The sequence below is a fragment of the Procambarus clarkii genome, chromosome 66, assembly GCF_040958095.1.
Source record: "Procambarus clarkii isolate CNS0578487 chromosome 66, FALCON_Pclarkii_2.0, whole genome shotgun sequence".
NCBI lineage: Eukaryota > Metazoa > Arthropoda > Malacostraca > Decapoda > Cambaridae > Procambarus > Procambarus clarkii.
In genome coordinates, this window is record NC_091215.1 from 31781037 (window position 1) to 31807164 (window position 26128).

Consider the following 26128-nt stretch of genomic DNA (forward strand, 5'->3'; position numbering starts at 1 on the left):
ACTCCTGTACACAGGGATGCCTGAAAAATCAGTTGAAGTGGTATGCAGAGCTCAGGTGCGCACACACTCAAAACCCATGATGAAACTTCATCTGGACCAACTGCTTTGTTCTTAGCTCCTTGAGCATTTTTTCCACTTTGTCTCTAGACACCTCTATGTGCTCTATGTTGTTCTCTGGAATTCTTATTATGTCTGGTTCCCTGAAGATTTTTTTTTGTGCAAACACACTTTGGAACTTTTCATTTAATGTTTTACACATTTCCTTTTCATTTACCTGGAATCTATTTCCATTTTTCAACCTCTGAATATTATCCTTTACCTGCAATTTGTTGTTTATGAATTTATAGAATAGACTTGGTTCTGTTTTACATTTGTCCGTAATCCCTTTTTTCAAAATTTCTTTCAGCCTCTCTCCTCACTGCCATGTAGTTGTTTCTCGCATCTTTGTATCGCTGGTATGTTTGGGGGTTTGGCCTCTTCCTATATTGATTCCATTTTTGTGTCTTTTGGTCTCTGGCCCTCTCGCAATTTCTGTCGAACCAATGCTGTTTCCTAGTTCTGCATCTCTGCTTTGGTATAATTTTTTTTGTGCCTTTATCATATATTTCACAAAACTTGACATACATCTCATTTACTTCATGTCCTAACAGCAAGTCTTTCCAGTCAAATTCCTTAAAGAAATGTCTGAGTTCCCCATAATGACCTCTCCTGAAATCAGGCTTTTTGACTGCTTCAACCTCATTTTCTTCCAGATTATAACTCATTGCATACTTTATTCCCAAAAAGACATGGTCATTTTTACCCAAGGGAGGGAGGTACTGAATGTCAAATATCTCTTCCTCTTTCCTGGTAAATATCAAACCCAGCATGGAGGGAACATCCCCTTCCCTCATCCTGGTAACTTGTTTAACATGTTGAAACATGAATGTTTCCAGGATGAGGTTTACGAATCTACAAGTCCAAAAATCCTCTGTTCTAGCTTCATATCACATTATTGTGATATGAAGCTAGAACACTCTTCGGATTTCAAGTTGAAGTCGCCGACTACCAACAGTAGTCGTATGCCCGAAACGCTATGCGTACTAGTGGCTTTAGGTATTGTATGTACTAGCTCTATCTATAAATCCAACATTATTTTTGTAAATCAACTATGTATGTACTTTCTTGAATAAAATTGACTTTACTTACTTACTAGTCGTGATCTATCTTTATCAGCTCTCGCTATAAATATCTCTCATTATTGTTATAAGACCCTCTCGTTTATTATCTAGCTCCTCCTTTGACCATGTGTTGCACGGAGGTGGACTATATGCATTTATGACCGTTAGTTCATCATCCTGAATGCAGAATCTCTAGTGCTATTATGTCCACTTCTCGTGGATTGGCAATCATTATTTCATTTACCTTTAGGTGTTCTTTCACCAGCACAGCAACGCCACTGCCTTTCCTAATTTTTCTGTCCCATCTCCAGACTGTGTAGCCCCCATGGGAATATGACCTCATTTAAAATATCATCTTCAAGTTTTGTCTCCGTGAGTGCAACAATGTCCGGTGTCTGCAGCTGTATTACATCACTTAACTCCAGTATCTTTGATCTCACTCCATCAATGTTGGTGTATGCAATTTTCAGGAACATGTTACCCCTCTCCTTATTCTTCACTACCCCTTTCTCTAGTGATTTTGTTAGTTTGCCTTTTTGTACCATTTTACTGGTCTGCCTACCCCTATCACTTTGTAGAAAAAAGAATTGATTTCTTCTTCATTCCTGCTCTCATTTAAACGTTTTGCCTCGGCGAGGTTCAGTTTCAGCTTCTCTCTATCTTCTTTTGAAAGATCTCGTCTTAACGACCACACTTTCCCATCCTCATCACTTTGTAATTTTCTAGCATTCCTTAATACTTCTTCCATTTGTTTGGTACCATTTAGGGTGATCCTCAAAGGTCGATCTTTCCCTTTTACATATCTGCCTATTCTCCTGTAGTCGCAGACATTCTCTATGGTTGTAAGACCTTCCACGAGGCCAACAATTTTATCTACTACTTTTTCTTCTTCTACAGCTCTTTCTGACCTAGATGTTATCTCCTTTTCCTTGCAGCCAAAAATGATCAGGGACTTACTTCGATCAACTGTGTTTTGCACCAACTTCGGGTTAGATGCCAATTCTTTCCTCACTTCTAGCCTAATGTTTGTTTTATCTTGGTTGCTGCAGTGTTTGACTTCCTTTACTGCTTCTTCTATTTTTTCCTTCTCCTTGGCCACTTGTGCATAAGTGAGTTGCATATCTTTCTTGCACTGTTCTATTCCCTGTGTAACTTCCTCCATCCATGCTGACAAAAGCTGTTTCTCCTGTTGAAATTCCTTACCTAACCTATTGTAGTTATTTATGTTTAAATTTACTTTAACTTCTTCCAAAGCTATTTTTAAGAGTCTATTTTCTTCTTCCATGGCTTTGCAATTAGTTTCCAATTGAATCTTATCCTTGCGCAAGTCTTTCACTACACCCTCAAGACATACAACTTTGCTATTTAAATGGTCATTACTTTCTTTCAATTTACTAATTATTTCTACATGAGAGGTCAAAATAGTATCTAATTTTACCACCTTCTTGTATAGACTGGTTATCTCAATGCTTTCTTCACTGAATCCAGCAAAATCAAGCTCTGTTTTGCGGTCCGTCTAATTACCACAAGCTACCACAAACTACACAAACTTCAGAAAGCTTCCTGGCAATACGTTAGTAATGAATAAATATGATATATTTACTCATTATAATGTTGGTGCTGAATGTACAACACGAAAAAACATAATTTTAATCTGAAAAAGTATCTTTTTATAAAGAAATTAGACGAAAATAAAAAGCTGGTGACGCCAAATCAAGTCGACGATCCAAGCTTCGTTAGGTTTGGTTAAGTTAGGTTAGGTTAGGTTAGGTTAGGTTAGGTTAGGTTAGGATAGGATAGGTTAGGTTAGGTTAGGTTAGGTCAGCCTAACTTAATATATCATATTTATTCATTACTAACGTATTGCCAGGAAGCTTTCTGAAGTTTGTGTAGTTTGTGGTAGCTTGTGGTAATTAGACGGACCCCTGTTTTGTATTTCCTCTTGCAGGCGGCCATCTTGAATGTTGTTCTCTGCACTGTAAACACTAGGGGTAACTTTTTCTCATCCACTTTTTCACTTCCCTTGGCGCATTCCTGTTATCTCACCTATTTTTCAAAAGCACTATACCTTTATGTTCTCTGGGACACCACTCACTATCATCATCCTGTACTACAATACTTAGGATTATTGAAATATGCTGGAGCTCCTCTTGTCTGCCTCTTGGGAAAGAACTGTGCGAGTTTTGTCGCTAAAGACCGTCTCCCATTGAATGGTTGCAAGGTCTACATTTATTTTTTCCCAGTCGATCCTCTTATTGTTGAAATTGAATTGATTGAATACTCCTCCTCGCTTGTTGGGTCTCTTAGACCTACTACCGTTATTTATGCTAGTTCGCACTTCAATGAGCTTATGGTCTGAGTATGTAGTATCTGAGATTGTAATGTCTCTGATTAGTTCATCATTGTTTGTGAATAACAAGTCTAGTGTGTTTTCGTTCCTAGTTGGTTCTGTAATCTGTTGATTGAGCGAGAATTTGTCACAGAATCTCAAAAGTTCTCTGACCTGTGGTTGGTTATTTCCCGGGGTCATTCCCTGCTATGATATTTGTGTTTACCATTCTCCATCTTAGACTTGGTAAATTTAAATCTCCAAGTGTTACGGACCCGAGCCCAGCATCCGAGCACGGAGCAGTGACGACCGCGCCATCTGTGGGTCAGCTCCTGAAACCCCCTCCAAATGGACGACGCCATCTAGTGAGGACGAGATATACCGGCCACAGGGGCTGGTTTCCTGTCCTAATCAGCTCGTGACATAGCCGCTGCTGACCTCTGGTGAGGTGACGCTTAGACAGCAACGCCATCTATGGAGTGGATAGGTGGGCGTTTGTGTCTAAGCCTGTAAGTGAGGTGCCCTAGGGTGTCCCTAGTACTGATGACGTGTCTAATTACAGAGTCGACCTGGGACTGCTGTAATGGACGGTGGGGCAGTCTACCCAAGGCAGCCGTAGTATCTCCACGTGTTTGCTGCAGAAGCTGTGATTCACCCCCCGGATGAACACTGTTGTGTTAGCCTGCCTGTGAGGTGGCAGAACCAGGGATTGTCGTACCCAGGGCTGACTGGTGGAGAAGACTAGTCACTGGGGTGTTGTGGTGAGGAGAGTGATCTGTGGAATCACACGAGGCTCCTGCCTAGGGCTCGCAACCCTAGTATCGGTCTTGGAGTGGTCTACGCAGCGTAGCTGATTGGAACCTGCCAGCTACAGGCTGGATTTGTGGTTGAAGGCCTCCACGACAGTGCACCCAGTGGGACTGTGATTTGGCTGGCCTGTGGCCGGGGTAGACTCGTCTAGAGAATCTAAGGATTCATCGTGAGGCCACGAGAAGAGGACGAAGGGCTAAGCATCGTTGAGCACCGTGGAGCATCCCGTGTCTTCGGAGGAAGACGAGTTATTGTAAATAAGAAATGTAGTAATAGCAACCCTGCTTGTGACTGTTTATATATTTATTTATGGTGATGGAATAATTATATATTTAATTTAGTGCAGTTTTATCCCTTCCCCTTTAATTTACTTGTGTTACGGAACACACCCCTCGAAAGCCACTACTAACTTGGGGCCGGATACCCAAACTCTACTAAGATCAGAGAAAGAACCCAGTTGCGACCCAATAGGGCCGTAACACCAAGGAAGATAATATCTGGAGCTGGGTTTGCTACGTTATCAAGGATGTTCTCTATTTTGTGCATCTGCTCTGTGAATTCCTCAATCGTTGTATCTGGCGGTTTATATATTAAAATAATAATTAGGTTTAGTTTTTCTACCTTAATTCCAAGTACCTCTACCACCTCATTGGTTGAGTTTAGTAGCTCTGTGCATACCAGGTCTTCTTAAATATACAGACCCACTCCTCCATTTGACCTAGTTTCTCTATCACATCTATATAAATTGTAATTTGGAATCCAGATTTCACCATCCATGTAATCTTTATTATGAGTTTCCATGAATGCCCCAAATATTGAGTTTGACTCTAGTAGGAGGCCATTTATGAACTTCACTTTATTTCTCGACTTTGGCTTTAAACCTTGAATGTTTGCAAATATGAATGATTGTCCATATTGTGTGTCACTTCTGGAAGGTTTTGGTAGTTCTCCCTCCTCTCTACCCTGACCCAGTGTGTGTTGTTGTGGCAATGGTTTGTCCAGTTTTGGAAGTGATACTGGGGAGTGTGGTAGTCTCTGTGTAGTTGGGGGGTGTAATATGTGTGAGCTTGATGACGAACCGTAGTCCAGTCTTGGGCATTTCCCCCTCTCCATCAGTACTCCTGCAATGTTTCTGCCTGTCTGTTTCTCCCTCTGTTTCTGCCTGCCTCTAAAAAATTTCCAGGGCTATTATATTGGACTTCCTCTCTTATAGAGCACTGTGTACCTCTGACGTGGAAATCAGGGCAATGAAGATCGTAGCATTTCCTCTCATTAACTGATAGTTTGCATAGCTTAGGGTGAAAATATCTACACTCTGTATCAAAACGACATCTGCCTTCCCCTAACCAGTTTCGGCATTTTCGTGGGTGCATGAATGTACATTCCGTGCCTGTTCCCATATCTGCACTGTCCTTTTGCATAATACCCGCAAATATTTTCATCTATGCTTGTATTCTTATTGTTTGTACCCATGCAAGACTTGGCTACCTCTGTGCTTTTTGTTTCAACTTTCTCGTTTCCACATTCTTTCTCGGTATTGCCCTGATCTTTCTCCTTGTTGCTTTCGTCTTTCTCATTTGTGTTCTCGTCCGTCTCATTTTTTCTCTCCTTATTCATACCACCAGTTTGCTCTACAATATTGCCTTCATTTTTGTGTACCTCGACAACATGTCCTTTTACATTGCTACTTTGGCTCTCTAAATTCTCAGTCCCTGGGTTGTGTTCAGAGTTCGTTGCTGTCTTTATATACTCTGCATATATTTCTGGTAGTTTTTGTGTGAATTGTAGCCTGTGTACTTCAGGAATGTTATTCATTAGTTAGGTGATGTTTTCCCACATCTGTCTGTCACTTTGACAGATCCAGTAGTTACCTTCTCGGTTTGCATATTGTGTAGGTAATCCTGTACAATGCAGGTGAAATCTTATGTTACAAATGTTATATACAATCCCTACAACACTCTTCCGAAGTGGCTTAAAGCAGCCCCCACACGCCTCCATGTTGGGTTTGTGGTGTTATAATATTATATGAATATCTTTATAATATTATATGTATGTATATATAATATGTATACAGTACATTTATAATATTACATATGTTTATTTGTTCAAGTTTATGTGGGGGTACTTATCGCCTTGTGGAGACATATGGTCCCCTTGGGGACCGTATAGTTGACCGTTATTTGTCCCAGGTCGGGGGCAGGATGCCACCGGTTCCCAATTACTTGATTTATACACTGACTATTTGCCTGCAATACCCTAAGGGATTTTCTGCTTTCTTCCGGCTTGCACTTACACTATTACTAGTTCCGAAATCCACATTCCTGTATTACAACATATATTGCCAGTATATTATCACTGAAGGAGTATACTGTCACTGAGGGACGTCCCCTACACTGTGTAAGCCTCGTGGTTGTGATGTAAACAGCCCAGTGTGATGCCTCCTGCCACAACTTTACATTTCTACTTTTTCTATGTACAATTCTCTGACACTATCCACTAATTTATGTGTTGTGTTATATGTTCCATTCACTGTTCAACGTATCACTGCTCGCTATATATAATATATATCGCCTATATGCCTGTACACATGAGTCTGGTGGCACTGGCTCACCATGTGGTCCCATGTTTATTCTGTATTATTCTCTTTGAGTTCCAATGGAACTCAAAGTTCCATTGTTAATTTCTGTATTCAACTTTCCTACGGGTCACTATGCACTTCGTGATCACTATAAGCCGTAATCCATGGTTGTAATCCTAAAAAAAAAAAAAAAAAAAAAGGTTTATTCGAGCGTTTTCATGGAGCACGACGACGACACGTCCGTTCCCTCCCCCACGAACGAACCCCACAGCCCATCTGTAGGGTTCGGCCTGGCACCTGGACACCTGGCCACCACACCACACAAAGCTGGCAAAGCCACAAACACAAAAGCCAGTTAATAAAGCGAGGCCAGAGGAGATTTGTTGACACAAAGCACATCAGTTAATAAACTAAGGGGTGGAGCGGCCGGCTGCCTGAGCAGCCTCCCCCGGGGGGCCACAAATAAGCAGGCATGCTAGTTGGATGACGAATTGCTTGTTTCATTGTTTTCTTTTGGGAGGAGTTCTTTGGCTCTGTTTGATTGTAGGTTACACTTTTTACCAGTTGTACATTTGTATTGTTATGCCTACCTTTCCAAAGGTATACCCCAGCCCGTCTAATTACCCAGAGCTACTCAAATTTACTCCAAACTATCCAAAGCTTCCTAGCATTATGTAAGTAATGAAGAAATATGATATATTTACTCACTATATTGTTGGTGTTGAATGTAGAACATGAAAAAACATATTTTTACTCTGAAATAATATAAAATTAATAACGAAATTAGATAAAACTAAGTGGCATAAGAGGCCATAGGAAGTCGATAATCCAAGTGATAATGTTGTGGAGCGACTTATCAAAGATGAACAAATTATTCAAGATATATGGTTGCCTAGAGCTTATATTAAGTTAGGGTAGGGTAGGGTAGGGTAGGGTAGGGTAGGGTAGGGTAGGGTAGGGTAGGGAAGGGTAGGTTAGGTTAGGTTATGTTTGGGTAGGTTGGTTAGGTTAGGTAGGTAGGTAGGTACAGGAGGCTCATATGCCAGCAAACATTGTTGCTTGGACCTTCGACTTGCTTTGGCGTCACCAGCTTCTTATTTTTGTCTAATTTCATTATAAAATCATACTTTTTCAGAGTAAAAATATGTTTTTCATGTTCTACATTCAGCACCAACATTTTAATGAATAAATATATCATATTTATTCATTACTAACATAATGCTAGGAAGCTTTGTAAAGCTTTGAGTAAGTTTGGGTAGCTTTGGGTAATTATACAGTCCCGGTATACCCCGGTTGATGATCAGAAATGACACTCTAAATATAGTGCTTGTATGGCCATTGATCTCTGCACCTCTCTGAGGGGGCCAGATTCTGGCTCGTAATCCCCGGTAGGCACTAGAATTCCCGAGACTGATGACACCAAACTAATATGGCACATGTCAGTTTGGATAGCTTCAGGGAGCCGACAGAGCTCCCCATAGAAAAAGGCTGAAAAGGGAGCCAACATGTAATGGAAAACCAAACGGCTTGAGAATATAAAGTTTGTGCCATCAGAAAATGTTATTGGCTTAAGGGGTTGTTGAATGTAATTTAGAAGGTCACTGATGTATAAGAGAAAGAGGAGTGGACCAAGTATACTACCCTTTAGAATGTCATTATTAATTTAAAATGTGAGAAAAAGCATTGTTCACAGAAACATACTGATACTCCCAATGTGATGCAATGAAATGACTGACCTCAACTCTATAGTGATGTAGTTTGAGGAGGTTGTTATTGATAATTGAGTCAAAGAACTTTAGGAGATCAACAAATAATCCTATTTGCTACTCAGTTTTGTCAAGAGCCAAGTCTATTAAGTTGAGCATATTTAATCCAGCCACAAGTGTCACCACCATCATGACCCTGCAATCCTGTCACCATTATTATGACCTCTTCCTTCTACCACAGTGATCTTACCTGCCACCCACCACCACCACTGTGTCCTTCCTGCCACCCATTACCATCATGACCTATGCCTGCCACCACCACCTTGACCCTGCCTGATATCACCGTGCCCTGCCTGAAACCACAACCACCACCACCATGACTCTGCCTGCCTACCAACCACCACTACAACCCTGCTTGCTGGCCACCACCATGATCCTACCTGAAATCACCACCATAACCCCTACCTGACACAATTACTACCATGACCATGCCTAACACCACCATAACCCTGCTTACCTGCAAACTGCTACCATAACCCCATCAATCTGCCACTCCAACAATCTGCCACCCCATCAATCTGCCATGCCTGAGATCTTCACGACCATGAACCTTCCTAACACGATCATTATGACCCTACCAGACACAACACCACCATGACCCTACCCGACACAACACCACCATGACCCTACCTGACACAACACCACCATGACCCTACCTGACAAACCACCACCGTGACCCTACCTGACACAACACCACCATGACCCTACCTGACAAACCACCACCGTGACCCTACCTGACACAACACCACCGTGACCCTGCCTGACACACCACCGCCGTGACCCTGCCTGACCAACCCATTCTCGCACTTTCGTATAGTCAATATTGACTTATTAAATACGTGCATATGTGACATACTAATTTTTTGTGACTATTTTAGTTTACCTTGAAAAGCTTCATAGAAAACACCGACCTTACCTAACCTTCTTAGTATGTTAAGATAAGCATCTTATTGCTTCGTAATTACAATTATTACTTAACCTATTATAGGTATAGGTTAAGTAATAATTGTAATTACGAAGCAATAAGATGCTTATCAATTAGTATGTCACATATGCACTTATTAAATAAGCCAATATTGACTGTAAGCAAGTGCGAGAATGGGTTGCGCCTGACACACCACAACCATAACCCTACCTGACACACCACCACCATGACCCTACCTGACACACCACAACCATAACCCTACCTGACACACCACCACCATGACCCTACCTGACACACCACCACCGTGACCCTACCTGACACACCACCACCATGACCCTACCTGACACACCACCACCGTGACCCTACCTGACACACCACCACCATGACCCTACCTGACACACCACCACCGTGACCCTACCTGACACACCACAACCATAACCCTACCTGACACACCACAACCATAACCCTACCTGACACACCACCACCATGACCCTACCTGACACACCACCACCGTGACCCTACCTGACACACCACCACCATGACCCTACCTGACACACCACCACCGTGACCCTACCTGACACACCACCACCATGACCCTACCTGACACACCACCACCGTGACCCTACCTGACACACCACAACCATGACCCTACCTGACACACCACCACCGTGACCCTACCTGACACACCACCACCATGACCCTACCTGACACACCACCACCGTGACCCTACCTGACACACCACCACCATGACCCTACCTGACACACCACCACCATGACCCTACCTGACACCACCACCACCATGACCCTACCTGACACACCACCACCCCACCCTACCTGACACACCACCACCGTGACCCTACCTGACACACCACAACCGTGACCCTACCTGACACACCACAACCGTGACCCTACCTGACACACCACCACCATGACCCTACCTGACACCACCACCACCATGACCCTACCTGACACACCACCACCATGACCCTACCTGACACACCACAACCGTGACCCTACCTGACACACCACAACCGTGACCCTACCTGACACACCACAACCGTGACCCTACCTGACACACCACAACCGTGACCCTACCTGACACACCACAACCGTGACCCTACCTGACACACCACCACCATGACCCTACCTGACACCACCACCACCATGACCCTACCTGACACACCACCACCATGACCCTACCTGACACACCACAACCGTGACCCTACCTGACACACCACCACTGTGACCCTACCTGACACACCACCACCATGACCCTACCTGACACACCACCACCATGACCCTACCTGACACACCACAACCGTGACCCTACCTGACACACCACAACCATGACCCTACCTGACACACCACCACCATGACCCTACCTGACACACCACAACCATGACCCTATCTGACACACCACAACCATGACCCTACCTGACACACCACCACCATGACCCTACCTGACACACCACCACCGTGACCCTACCTGACACACCACAACCATGACCCTACCTGACACGCCACCACCATGACCCTACCTGACACACCACAACCATGACCCTATCTGACACACCACCACCATGACCCTACCTGACACACCACCACCATGACCCTACCTGACACACCACCACCATGACCCTACCTGACACGCCACCACCATGACCCTACCTGACACACCATAACCATGACCCTACCTGACACACCACCACCATGACCCTACCTGACACACCACCACCATGACCCTACCTGACACGCCACCACCATGACCCTATCTGACAGCACAACCATGACACTACCTAATGCCACCACCACCACTCTGCCTACCTGCTAACCCCCACCATAACCCTGTATGCCTGCCACAATCATGATCTTACCTTGCACAATGACCACCATGACCCTACCCGACACCACCATGATGCTGCCTGACACCACAACCATGACTCTACCCGCCTTCCATCACCATAATCCTGCCTGCCTTCCTGCCACCACTGCCTAGTTCATGTAACTCCACTGTAAATGCCTCATCCTCACCAAATACACCATAAATTGCTCCATAAGTGGAGCAATTTGTTTTACAGTATTTTGGTATACACCATACAATTTTTTCTTTGAGATATTTGTAACAGGTGCCAATTTTTCAGACCATCTTAGTTACACCGCATCTGGATAAGATGCACTTGACTTTGTTTACATACAAGTATATGCAAGAGAAATAAACTGACCTTTCTTACGGCTCTGATAGCCGCTTTGTGCTGATTTGTTAATTGAAGCACCCGCGGCTGGTCGTCATCCTCATCTAAGGGAAAAAAACCAGCGTTGAATGTAATGCAATGCCATTTTCTGAGTGAGTCCTTGAGGGTCCCCGGAGCTTACCAGGCTGATAAGTATGTATTAGACTGTGGCATCAGTTAATTCTATTGGAGTTCTTGCCTACCGGGAACCACGAGCCAGATCTTGGCCCCCCCTTCAGAGAGGCACGAGGAGCAATGGCCTATAGAATCCTCCATGTGGTTGGAAGCATTCCATATCTGCCATCGACCTGGTTAGCGGTTAGGGTTAGGAAAGGGTTTGTTTTGGCGCCCCAAAACAAACACCCCCTGGTTAAAAAATTGCTACCGAAAGCTGAACTATCAAGCAAAACTCCAACTGAAAACAAGCAAACAAGCATGTTGCCATGCTGCTGTCTGCGCAGGTTCCCCCTCCCTGGGAGAATAAAGGGGAAGCCATCCAACCCCAGTTCGGAGGCTGAATATCAAAATGCGAATACTGCCAACTGGAGGGAGGGAGGGTTGCCGGGGAACCTCCGGGACTCACCCAGAAAATGGCGTTTCATTACATTCAACACTGGTTTTCTGTGGAGAGCCCCCTCCAGCTCCCTGGAGCTATCTAACCACAGAGAAGTAAAAGAGGGACTTACCCAGGAGGCGGCCACCACTCACACCTCAACTCGAAGTAAAGATAACTGTCTGCAACCTGCGACCCAAAGCGACAAACACCCGACTAGGTCAGGAACATTAACAAGGTAATGGGCGGCCAGGACCCTGTTCAACCTCCAAAATCCTCGTGCCCGAATGAAAGCTAAAACAGCAAATTTATGAACATCATGGGCACGAGGATAGACCTCAGGCTGGCTGGAACGAATAACTCTATGAACGACATGGAAGACCCGAGCCCTAGAACAGGGAAGAAGGGAAATCAGAAGTGTGCAATGTCGAAGCCACCTGCACCCGACCACCATTATCAGCGAACTGGGATAATTGGAGCATCAGCAAGGAACACCACTCGCAGAACTCCAGGCCACAGGTGTCAACGACCTAACAGGCAGCATGACAGAAGCAAAAACAGTGAATGTCACCCTGAGATAAGAGGACAGAGCAACCTTTGAACTCGCACAAGGCAAGATGGGACCCAGAGGACGCATCCCTCAGACCAATGAGCTCCAATGGGGTTTTCCAAGGCCCTTAGGCTGACTGCTAAGGGAAGCCCATGCAAAGTACTGCTTACAGGTTGGCCCAAACTATTGAGAGAACAATTAAAGCCGAACTCCTGCGATGTGTACAGTCACGGAGACCTAGCGGGGAACCACCAGAATTACAGAGGGTGGACAATGACCAAGGGGCAGAAAGGCAACGAACAAAAAGAAAAAGAAAAACCTTGCAAAAGCACAACATCTCCAGCAGGAACAGAACCGGCTGCTATGATAATGGTTGACAAGCTGCACAGTGCCTTGCACCCCGAGGTGCAAATCATCTCAAGATAACCCCCCTACCAGTGATGATACTATCGTGTACCTAAGGTCAAACAGCGGCTATGAAAACCCCAGTGGACCCCAAGGGCGGGCAATCACCGAGCAGCAAAAGATCCCTACGAGGTAGTCTCCGAAAGACTTGTGGAAGATAACCCCAAGCCACAAGGGCAGTACTTACAGGGCATTTAGGCCCCTAGGCACATGCAGCCCAAGTACTCTGTGAATTACTCCTGGTTCTCATACTACCACACAGCAGAACACCACCACAAAGCCACATCACTGAACAGAGACAGGAGCCAGAATCGAATGACTGCTACTCGACACATAAGCCTCAGAACTGGGGGTTGGATGGCCGATACGGGATCTGGGGCTCCCCCTTCCTCCTCTCAGAAAGGGGAGGAACTGTGCAGACAGCGGTGCAACGCCGGTTGTGACGTCATGCTTGTTTGCTTGTTTTTGGATTGGGGAGTTCTGCTTGATAGTTCGGCTTTCGGTAGCAATTTTTTAACCAGGTGGTGTTTGTTTTGGGACGCCTCCTTTTCTGGGTGCCTAACCCGGTCGATGGCAGACATGGAATGCTTCCAACCGCATGGGGGGTTTCTATAGGCCATTGCTCCTCCTGCCTCTCTGAAGGGGGGGCCAGGTTCTGGCTCATGGTCCCCGGTAGGCAAGAACTCCAGTCGAATTGATTGATGCTACGGTCTAATACATATCAGCCCGGTAAGTTCCGGGGAGCCGGAGGGACTTTCCACAGAAAACCAGTGTTGAATGTAATGAAACTCCTCTTTCTGGTAGAGCCAGCAGTGACTCCCAGAAACTAACTTGCTGAGATAGCACAACATTACTGGGTCACTTCAGTTGCAGGAGTTCTGTTGGGTCTCTCGAAAACCAGAACCAAAACATGGCCTTCTCACAGAGTTGCAAGGAGCAGGGGACTATTATTATAACCCCCACAGGAAAAACATCCAGAAAGTCAACAAAGTTTTACAAATAACTTCAGGGGTATTGCTAAACGAGCACCCAGAAAAGGGTCACCCTGAGTATATGTAGCTCAAAGTGTAAAATTGCCAATTACACACGACATTACCCCTGCAAAAAAAACACGTGGGTAAAGTAATTATTAAAAAAAGAAGAGTAAAATGACAACAAACAAATGGCCCCTGCAGGACAAAGTCAAAAGAATAGCCGGCAATCAGCTGAGAAATAGTGGGACCCTCTGCAATTTGACGATCCCAAGGAGCACTACTAAGTCTGCCAACATCAGCGACAGGACTGACCGGGACCCAGCTGTTGGCCAGGAACTCCGGGCTACCAGGTGTCGGCAATCGGTACTAAGAAGCTATGAGCTAATTTTAAATGAACCAATAGTTTGAATGAATCTTTTGTAGAGTTGTTCAACTAATTCGATGCTTCATTTACTAGGAACCCTTTAATTGCCGATAAGGTTTAACCAACATTTTAGATGCTTTCCCAGTGAGGGGTGATAATACTAGTCCCTGGCTCCTTGCGACTCTGTGAGGCTCTGGTCTGGTCTCCAGAATGCCAAACATGACTCCTGTGTAAGATGTGACCCAGTAGTGGGGAGCCATCTCGGTGAGATAGTTTCAGGGACCCACCAGTGGCTCCTCCCTTAAAAATTATTTGCATTACTAGTACAAGCAAGGCATTTTTCTAACACAGAATGCATAGTAATATTTATACCCAATTCACTCAAAAGCTAATACATAATTATTTTTTAAATTAAACGTTTTGTTAATATAGAAATAACATGGAGTTTGTGCCAAAGACTACAGATGAGTTGGGTAGAAGCATAGACTGGCCCCCCCAACCCCCATTTTTTTTTTAAGCTGAAATCTCACCACTAGAACTTAAGAGGTATAGTAATAAAAAAAATCTGTACTAGCCCATAAGCATCTAGTGGTGGTTCAGACATTGCTGTGAGAGGTTATTGCATCAGCATTCAACAACTGCCAGGATAATTGTATCACAGCGTTAGTGTGCATTTTTACCAATATAACTTCTTTAGTCGCTTTTAATTGTTACCTCGTGGGTGTCTTGGATATACTTCTTGATCACATAATTTGTCTGGCAGCACAAGTAAATACAGTATATCTAAATCAAGCTCAAAAATGACACATTGTTTTTATAGCAAGCCTCACAAATGCCAAGGGTGAGACATTTGGCGAGCACAAAATTTGTTTTTAACCTTATAAGCTTGGGCCAGTCTAATGGAGGTTAATGAATAATGCATGAATTCATGAATCAATTAGTGAGAAATAGGAAACTAGTTTCTTTGGTATAAATGCCAGCTACAGAAAATGCAATTTATAACAACATTAACCTAATAGTTTACCTAGTATTACACAAGAGCAAAGTGCATTATTAGGAGAACATTGTCAAATATTAAGGAATGTAAATGATTTTTTACAAATAGATACAGTTCCTTGTGTTCATCTACTTATCAAATGGTCAGCATTTCTTTATTCTCTAATACGGGTCCCTGTGATTCCATGCGTGCATGTTTCAATATTCCTTTCAAGTGCAATATATTTGATCATTTTGAATTTGTGAGAAGCAGAATTTACTTCATTTTCAGCAAGTGCTTTTACCAACTTTTAAGTGCAGCAATTTCAACTTTTTAGGTTTCTATCAACTGGATACAGTAATATGCATTGGCTTGACATTCTCATGTGCTGTGCTGTGATCCTCAGTGCAAACTCTTCAATAGTGCTATATAATCCATGTATGCTGTGCTTCATATTCCATAGGTGCAATGCTTCTTATTCATGTGCTGTGTGCTTCATTATCCATAGGAATTACATTTAAGAAAAAACTTCATAATACTTGAGTGGTTTTATAAATCTAAGGTGCAGAGTTTTGAAATCCTGAGGTCTTTTTCTTCATAATCCTTAAATGTAATGCTCTGCAGTCCATAGATACAGAGCATCACTTTGGGATCCTTGGATAAAAATCTATGTAAACATTAGATTTGTTATTTACTTTGTCAGAGAATACTGTATTACATACTAGTAATAATTTCCACATTTACTTGTGTCTGTTTAGATTTATCTTTCAGTAAGTCAGTGGCTCCTTGTAATTCCTTATTTATTAATGTTCTGCATCTTGGATTTAAAGTCTAAACGGTGTTTAATATTTATATATATATATATATATATATATATATATATATATATATATATATATATATATATATATATATATATATATATATATATATATATATATATTTATTTATTTATTTTAATATATTTATATAGATGCTTGCTGACCTCTATTGAGTGATCGAGAATGTCGTGGGGAGGCAGGGGGACCTCCAAATTCCTTCTGCAAGAGGTTAGCAAGTACTACCGGGAAGTGAGTCGAGTCTTGTTCAGCTGGAGTGCCATCTGTGGGTGTGCCAGCCTCACTCAGCACCATAGGAGTAAGGAAACTTGCAGCAGCAAGACGGAGGTGGACTGAGGGAGTAAGAATCCCTGCGATCACATTTCTCCATAGCCAGGAAGTTGTTAACCAGCTTTAATGGACTAAATTAATTGTTCATTACCTCAGGCTAGATAAGTTAAACTTCCATCATACAGTGTAGATTTTCATACCTCTAGGTAATTGTGTAGTTAATGTTGGAAATAAAACTATTACATACACTTGAGAAAAAGTGCAAAATCAAAAGAATATAGAGTAAAGTTTTCTGCAAATAATTCAATGTATATATATATGTATGATACAGAAGATATCTATCTACATATAGTAAATAAAAATGTTGGAGTACAGTATAATCATGTGCAAATCAATATAAGGATAGAACAGCAGATAATGAACAATTCAGAGAACTGTACATTCTTTATTTGCTTGAATTCACTTAACATGAAATTCCTTAGTTTGAAGTACAATTAAATCAGTAAATCAAAACTTATTAGAGCAAATTTGCCCCTCAGCCTGAACAAATTTTGATCTAGCTCAAATCCTCTTCTGCACCACACAGCTGTTTGCTCTATGTGATGCTGCATTTGCCCTAGCTATGGATGCTCCCAAACTAAAGACCTTTCTTTGGTAAATGGATATAAAAATAACAAGTGTTCCATGTAATGAAATGCCATTTTCTGGGCGAGCCCTGGAGGCTCCCTGAAGCAATCCGAACTGATATGTGCTATATTAGTTTGGGGTCATCAGTCACAGGAGTTCTTATGCCTATCGGGAACCACGAGCCAGAACCTGGTTCCCTCAGAGAGGTGCAGGGAGCAATAGCCTATGAGCACATTACATTTATAGTACTGTATGTCATAATTGCCATCGACCGGGAAGGGCACCCAGAAAGATAGGCGAAACAAAACAGACTACAATCTAGTGAAAACTGGAACCTATGTCTGAAGATATAAAAAGAATTCCCCCCTCCAGAAAGAAAACAAACAAGCAACACATCCAACTAGGCCTGGTCGACGACCGGCCGCGGGGACGCTAAGCCCCGGAAGCACCTCAAGGTAAGCACTCCTATTCATTAGCACTACCCTCTCTCCCCCAAGAGGGGCAGCCCACCACTCCAGTTCTTGAACAATGAAGATCGCCAACCGGACGGAGGGAGGGAGGATGTCAGGGAGCCTCCGGGGATTACCCAGAAAATAGTGTTTCAATCTCATTCAAAGCTAGTTTTCTGTGGGAAGCCCCGATGGCTCCCTGAAGCTAACTACCCTAGATAGGCCCGCAGATAGCAACGTAAAGCCACTACCAGTCACAACACATGATGCACCCTCAGCCTAATCAAACAAGCCTCCACAACCAACAAACTCCTCCAGAAGCCCGCCATCTCATTTTTTGCCAGGAAAGAAGGAGAAGGCCGAAATCGGATAAAATGACCACAAGGACCAAACGAACAGAACCCCCGGTGCTGGAGAACAGTATGAAACTCCCCGACCCAACCCTCAGAGGTTAAAGCCAACAAAAACAAGGCTTTCCCAAAGCAATCCCGAACCAAAGGGCTCATGAAAAACAGAGGAGAAGAAAGAAAGAAAAGAACCCGGTCCAAAGTTCAAGAAGGCTCAGGGGGCGCATGAGTAGGCCAGAGGTGTAAAAACACATGAGAGAGCTTGCGGAACAGAACAGAAGAGACATCCACCCCGAACGCAAGCTGCAGAGGCTTTACCGACGTCGCACAATAAGAATCATTACTATTCGGCATAAGATGCTGGTCCAGGAGAAGCAAAGAGAGAAAGGACAAGACAACCGTAACCTCCACAGACGAAACCCTACAAAGGGAAAGGAAATGGCGGGAAGACCACCATGATACTTTATACTGTCACTGAGATGAAGACCGAAGGTGGGACACCATCAGAGAAGCTATAATGTATAATTATGTTACGTTGTTGGGTAGATTAGATACACAGTGTTTAATGCATTTTCATATATATTTAGTAGTCATGGTTACAGCAGTCAGCTGTTGGCAGTGTCATAGATATTGAGATGGAGCTTGGAGCAGAGCAGATAGCTGAGTGCGGCCAGAGTTGTGGAGCTTGATGCGGGAGAGTGATATGGGATGGAGTGTGGAAACTCGATGAGGCCGAGAGCTTGGGAGCTTGAGGCGGCTGAGAGCGTGGGAGCTCAAGGCGGCTGAGAGTGTGGGAGCTCGATGGGGAACAAAAGCGTGAAAGCTTGATGCGGCCGAAGTCTACTGTCTGCTCTGTGTCGCAGCTGAAGCGCCTTGGGGTCGGTTAGAACTGAATACGCCGAGTGCTACATTCTTGAGGTTGAAGGTGTGTGGTAACTCCTAAGCATCTGTAGTGAAGTTAAATGAACCACTGTGGAAATTATACTTCTTGAGATTCTTGAGGTTATCTTGAGATGATTTCGGGGCTTTTAGTGTCCCCGCGGCCTGGTCCTCGACCAGGCCTCCGCCCCCAGGAAGCAGCCCGTGACAGCTGACTAACACCCAGGTACCTATTTTACTGCTAGGTAACAGGGACATAGGGTGAAAGAAACTTTGCCCATTGTTTCTCGCCGGCGCCTGGGATCGAACCCAGGACCACAGGATCACAAGCCCAGTGTGCTGTCCGCTCGGCCGACCGGCTCCATCATTAATCATTAATCATACTTATCATTAATCTCTTCTCGATTGCTTATATAATTTGACTACACCTCATCTCATCGTCCTCTAATCGGTTGGAAGAAATGTTAACTGTAATAAGGAAAGAAATATGAGTTTCGTCATTAGTGCTAATGAGAGAGTGGAGCAAGTATATTGTTTACATAATATACTCGCTACAAAGCCACCTGATCACCATACAAATGGTGATACACCCTCTTTGGAAAAACCAAATGCAAAGAGCAGAAAAGTTGAACCAGCGAGGTACCTCACCAGCCCGACCTGCCGAAAGAAGCGGAGCTGCGTAAAAACACCAGGGTTCAGACACCGAGCAAGCAACACCTGAAACCAAGGCTTGGCCGGCCACCATGGGGCCAAGAGAATCACCCTTCGCTGATAGGATTCAAGCCGAGTCAGAACCCAGAGCATCAGCCAGACCGGGGAAAAGAGGTACAGGAACTCCCACTGCAACCAGTCCTGCCGAAAAGCATCCACCGCGAGGCCTTGCAGTCGAGGAACAGTGCCATGAACAATGGGAGATGCAGAGAACACACCAACGCAAAGAGGTCCACTTCTGGGCACCCCTACGTCCGACAAAGCCAAAGGAAGGAGGCACCGTCAATCGTCCACCCTGTGGAATAAAGCATGACAGGTCATATCCCAGGACATTGGATACTCCCTGAATGTGAACAGTGCAGAGAGCTAAACCCTGAGAACTCACAAGAAGAGCTACCCGAAGCAACCAGCTCCAAAGGGCTGCACACCATAGACCCCCCAACTCACTGGTTGAGACAATGAACCAGGTGGTTTAGCAGTCCACATGGAGCCTGAGCACCAAGCGCTGAGGAAGCCAAATCCGTCGCAGTGCTTTCCACACGATCGCAAACTCCCGCACCGTGCTCTGAGCCCGACTTAAGGACAGCCCCCCAACATCCCTGGCTGGACTGGTGAGCACTGGTCACAAAGCCCCAAGCGAGAGATGAGGCATCCATGAACACATCAAGCAAGAGGAAGGCACCATGGCACCAAACACCAGAAGAAGAAGCCAGACATGCAGTAAACCGATGTAAGGACACCGGGGAACAAACCCAGCGATCACGAGAGTGGCGAAGGAGACCGCCCCGAAGATACAAGAACAGCTCCCAAAGCCAAACCCTACCCACCGAATAAACCATAAGGGCAAAGTTTGGGCTTCTGCACAGCTGCTTGAGCAACCGCCAAGTGACTCGGGTGGGACTGCAACTGGATCACAGCCACAGTAGGGAGAGAAATGGACACAGTTCGAGAACCCCACACTAGGCCTAGCCAAAGCCGAACCCGGGACGGATCCAACTATGACTTCTGCCAAGTTATCAGGAACCTGAACCCGGCAAGCTGGGAAAGAACCAGAATCCAGTTATTAGACAAGCAGACCGATAGGGAGCCCACACCTACCAGTTGTCGAGGCAGGCTGCCAGCCAGGAAGACACCGGAACCACGTAACAACCGAACTCAAACAAAACTAGAGCCAACAGAGGCATAAACTGGGTCTTGCAGGAGGTATGCACCAAGGGGTCCCTTGAATCTCCCCAGTAGAATGCCGAGAGAAAGAAAACCTCCGAAAAGACCAATCAGAGAAAGCCAAGGGCACCCGGAAATGAACCTGAGGGGAAGCCCTTCCTACTGCATTTGTTGGCAGATAAGATGCACAATGGGGTCCCTTGAATCTCCCCAGTAGAATGCCGAGAGAAAGAAAACCTCCGAAAAGACCAATCAGAGAAAGCCAAGGGCACCCGGAAATGAACCTGAGGGGAAGCCCTTCCTACTGCATTTGTTGGCAGATAAGATGCACAATGTGTATTAAAAAAGTTTCGTTTTTGGATAAAAATGAGCCTCCACATTTTAAACGGCCATAATACAGACAGGATACCAAGCGTCAAAGGCTAGGGAGCCGGACTAGCAGACCAGGCAAGGTCTGCTAGACACAAAATAGGTGACAATAATAAAATAAAAAAAACAAGCCAATGACCACAGTTTGTAAACTCAAGACCGAGATAATATATACAGCAGTACCATAGACTCATACACAAGACAGGACTGCCCTGGAAACACAAGACTGGGAGACATGACCACCATCCACAATTCCTCAGGGGAAATGGACAGGGTAGAAAAGGAAGGACGAGTCAATACAATTGGTACACCCATAATGGTACACAGGTGGAAGCTGAGTACCCAAAGGAGTCACAGACATCAGAAAGAACTTGTCCAGTGGCAGAGTAGTAAGGAAAGGGAATGCAGGAGGCAGTGGAGTGGTGAAGACTGACACCCTACACAAGATCAAACATAGAGATGCAGGCGCTCGAGAAGCTCAGAAATGTGTACTCCAGTAGAATGATGGGTGGCAGGTGGGCCCAAGAGCTGAAGCACAACTATAAGAGTACAACAGAACGAGTACAAATTTACCAAAACCGCAGACGACACACCGGCAGTGATGAGGGAAGCACACATCAATTCACGTACCTCCCGACTTATGTCATAGCAAACATAATTAACACCCAAGACATGTGTCACAGAAATGAACAACCGAGTTACTGGTAAGAACAATGGCACATCAATGAAATTAAAAATGCCTCAAAAAGCGGGAAAGGAATGATAAACTTTCAACTGCCCAGCCCTCATATTCGAAGAGTGGATGACAACAAACCACAGCTGTGGGATGGTGCACCACAACCTGTGTGCTGCCCTGGCAGCCAGTCACCGTAACACTAAACATTACACTCAGAACCCAAGCATCACAATCTGCATAGGAATACACTTGCCCAAAAATATAACCAACAAAAATGCTGATCAGAGAGGAGGTAAGAGCAAGGGTACCAAAAACACTGTAAAATAACATGCAATAAAATGTATGATGAACCACACTATAAGTCGTCGTAATAATTTTTTCCAGTCCAAAATATCCAAGCAAAAGATGGATGCATTTGACGCAAGGGTGTATAAACCCCGCCAGCATATACGGGAATACTAATTCGGAAATGGAAGGAGGGGATGAAAACCCCCTCCCCTGCAACAACAACACCTGCCTGGAGGACACAAGGGCCCAAGCAGGGTCAAAAGAAGCCCAAGCACTCCAAGTGGACTCCCACCGAGCCCCAGGAACCCTCGGCAAAGGCCCTGGGGCAGAGCCCTCTTCATGCCCACCACCCCTGAAGAAAAGGTGGAGTCCAGGGAAAAAGCTTCCAAGAAGGAAGTCTGCTGGGTTGACTCAGAAGCCCTGGCGGAAAAATCGGGGCAACCACCTTTGTGCCCGAATCGGAAGAGGCAGCCCCCGAAGCCTCCTGAGCCTCATCCCGAACTAAACCTAACCCGACTCTCAAACCCTCAGACGTTTGGGAGCCGGAAGCAGCGAGGGAGGAGCAGGAAAAACGACACCCACCTGGGAAGGAAGCGGGGCATGGACGGCACCAAGGTCGAAGCGACCAACACCCATCCTGGTCCTGAAATTCAAGCGGGGCAGCTCCGGGGCCTCCAACCAGGCCCGTTGCACTAAGGAGAATTGAGCATGCAACGCAGCCACTGCCTGATTCCTGAGATCAACAGACAAGCAATGAGGAATTTGAAATACAGGCGTGGAACAAGTCTCGCAAAACTCCGGGTCATAGGTGTCACCGACCCAACACGCAGCATGACGGAGGCAGTACGGAAGATCGTCTCCCTGAGGCAGGAGTAATGAACACCCTTCAACTACGAACGAGGCGAGAGAGGACTCGGAAGACACATTTATGTTACCCCTGAGCCCACTGGGGTGTTCCAGGGGCTCGTAGGCTCAGTAAGCCCTATGGGAAGCCCAGGCACTGGACTAGCTAAGCTGGAAGAACCCTGTTTGCAGCAGGCAAACTGGCCACCAGTAGCAGCTATGAAATCTTGGGGGCAACAGAGGACAACAAACAACACAACTAAGGCTTGCCTAATAAGAAGCTAGACAGACCTCCTCTGGTAAAAAAAAAAAAAAAAATGCTAGAAAAGAAAAACAAAACCCCCCAAAGACACACAACAAACAAACTGGCAGCCAGAGAGAATCGTCGGCCTCTGCGAGTGCATGCTGCACTGGCCACAGTGCACCCAGCACTTCCAATAAGACTCCTCACCCGGGGCATGACGGAAAGCCCAGGACCCTCAATGTAACCCAAGGGCAAAGTCTCCACAAGCAAAACTGTCCTCAAACGGGAGTGATTCCCGAATGTCCCAGGGATGATAACCCTGAAATGCAAGGGTAGTACTTACGGAGCACCTAGGGAAAGATAACCCTACTAGGTGCACGCTGCTCCTGTACACTATGACACCTTGCCACCACACCACACATTGCTGGTACAGCCACACAGGGCAAAATCCAGAACAGGAAATTGAGGCCAGAGATGATTGAGCTGACCACCAGTACATCAGTTCAAGAATTGGAGTGGTGGGTTGCCTGCTCACCTGAGCCGGCTCCCCCTTCTTCCCCCCCCCCCCCTTTGGGGGAGATACGGCTAATAAGCAGGAGTGCTAGTTGGATGAAGTGTTGCTTGTTTGTTTTCTTTTTGGAGGTGTTCTTTTGCTATGTTTGGATATAGGTCACAATTTTCACCAGATTTTGATCCATTTTGTTTTGTCTATCTTTCTGGGTGCCCTCCCCAGTCGATGGCAATTATGATATACTTTAAATGCAAAGTACTCATAGGTCATTGCTCCCTGCATCTCTCTGATGGGACCAGGTTCTAGCTCGTGGTTCCCGATAGACATAAGGTTTCCTGTGACCGATGACCCCAAAACTAATATATCACATATCAGTTCAGATAGCTTCAGGGAGCCGACGGGGCTCCCCACAGAAAAAATGTAAACACGAATAATTCAATATTTTGACTTAATTTATGATGAGATTGTATGGATTGATTGACTTGTAAGAATATTTGAACTGGCCATGTAAATTTGTCAGTCATTTATATTGTTAATTTATATTTATAGCCCATGGAGTTACGATGTCTAGTATGTATTTTATATTTTATCTTTTGATAAAATAATTTGAATGGGTTGATAATGTGTATAAAATATAAAGAAGAAATGTTTTGCAATCTGTACAATTGACAATGTCAGCAATGGAGAAATAGGGTAGTCAGCAAAACAGGCTAATGGGTATGTAAAGTGAAGTCATTTAGACAGACAGACAGACTGGCTTGCCAGTCAGTCAACACTACTGTGTACGTCATACTATAAATTTATTGCATCATGGGGGCAGCCAACTGTGTTTACCAATCAAGACCTACACAGAGAATGAAATGATAATGGGAAATGATAATGCTATTGAAGCCTTACAAAGAGATCTACATGAACTTCACAAATGATCAGAAGACTGGCAAATGCTTTTTAATATTGACAAATGCAAGACCCTGCATGTGGGGCATAACAACTCATGCCAAGACTCCCAAAGTAAGAGCATAACATTACAGCAGCTTGATGAACAGAGAGACCTTGGAGTCAAGATCCACCACTCATTAAAAGTTGAACAACAGGTGTGTGTGCAGCATTCAGAAAAGCTAATCAAACTCTTGGGATAATCAAGTGCACTTTTGAAAATAAGGAAAAGAAGGTAATGGTTCAATTGTATAAATCTCAGGTGTGTCCCCACTTAGCTTACTGTATCCAAGCATGGAGACATCATTTTCAGGACATAGCTGCTTTGGAGAAGGTGCAACACTTGGCAACAAAAGTAATTCCAGAACTTAGTCATCTCTCGTATCAGGAATGCTTGAAGGCCACAGGGCTAACAACACTGCAATCCAGGCATGACAGGGTAGATCTCATTGAAACTTTTAAAATACTGAACAAGTTAGAGGATGTTGATCCGGATATTTTCTTCAGAAAGTCAGATGTAACACAAACAAGGAGCAACAGTTTCAAGCTCAACAAGCCACAATGTAGAACTGAGAACGAGAGGCTTTTTCACCCACAGGGTTATTAACCCATGGAACTGCCTACCCGCCAAAGCCATACCTGCCAAAACTGTGCTGAATTAAAAAATATACCTGGAAAAGTTCAAGGCAAATGGAGGGACCTTCAACAAGCCACTGGCTTCCTATCCTCGTCGAGGCCATTAGGGGTTAGTGGCCCTCAGGTAAATCAGATAAACAATTAGAGTCCCCTGATCCAGTGCACCAGCCACTATCTGGCCACCAGAGCAAGTCCCGGAATACCAATCATCAGCCCGCATCAAGAAAAGTGGTCAAAGCAGAATGTCAGGAAGAAAGTAAGCTGAAGCGGCTCCACCAGCGCTGCACGATACAAGGCATTAGGCATAAGGTGACGGTCCTGGAACAACCAAGAGAGAAAGAGCAACACCACCCTAACAGAAAGCGAAGTACAACGACGAAGACGCAAGAAGAAATGGAAGGACTGCCAGAAAACTTCATATTGCCGCCGAGACGAAGCCCGCAGGTGGGACACTAACAAGGAAGCCACCTGATCACCATAGAGATGATGATAAACTCGAGTAAAAAATTCCATACGCGAAGACTCCAGGAGAAGATCGAATCAGCCATGTGACATTCTGGTCCGATCTGTTAGAAGAGGCGGAGCCGCGGGAAAACCTCCGGGTTCGGACACAGAGCAAGCAGCGCCTGAAACCACGGCTGGGCCGGCCACCACGGGGCCAAGAGCACAACTCTCGCTTGGTAAGTCTCCAAGCGAGTCAGGGCCTGGAGCAACAGCT

At 44.8% G+C, this 26128-nt stretch overlaps 1 protein-coding gene across 1 annotated transcript in view; it reads right to left on the reverse strand.

The window, feature by feature from the left end:
- The window catches only part of LOC123769352 (uncharacterized), a 198534-nt gene that overhangs the window by 127960 nt on the left and 44446 nt on the right, over window positions 1-26128 (reverse strand). Inside the window, exon 4 of the mRNA XM_069310188.1 lies at window positions 11791-11864. Coding sequence (XP_069166289.1) covers window positions 11791-11864 — 74 coding nt within the window. The remainder of the gene's footprint in view (window positions 1-11790; window positions 11865-26128) is intronic.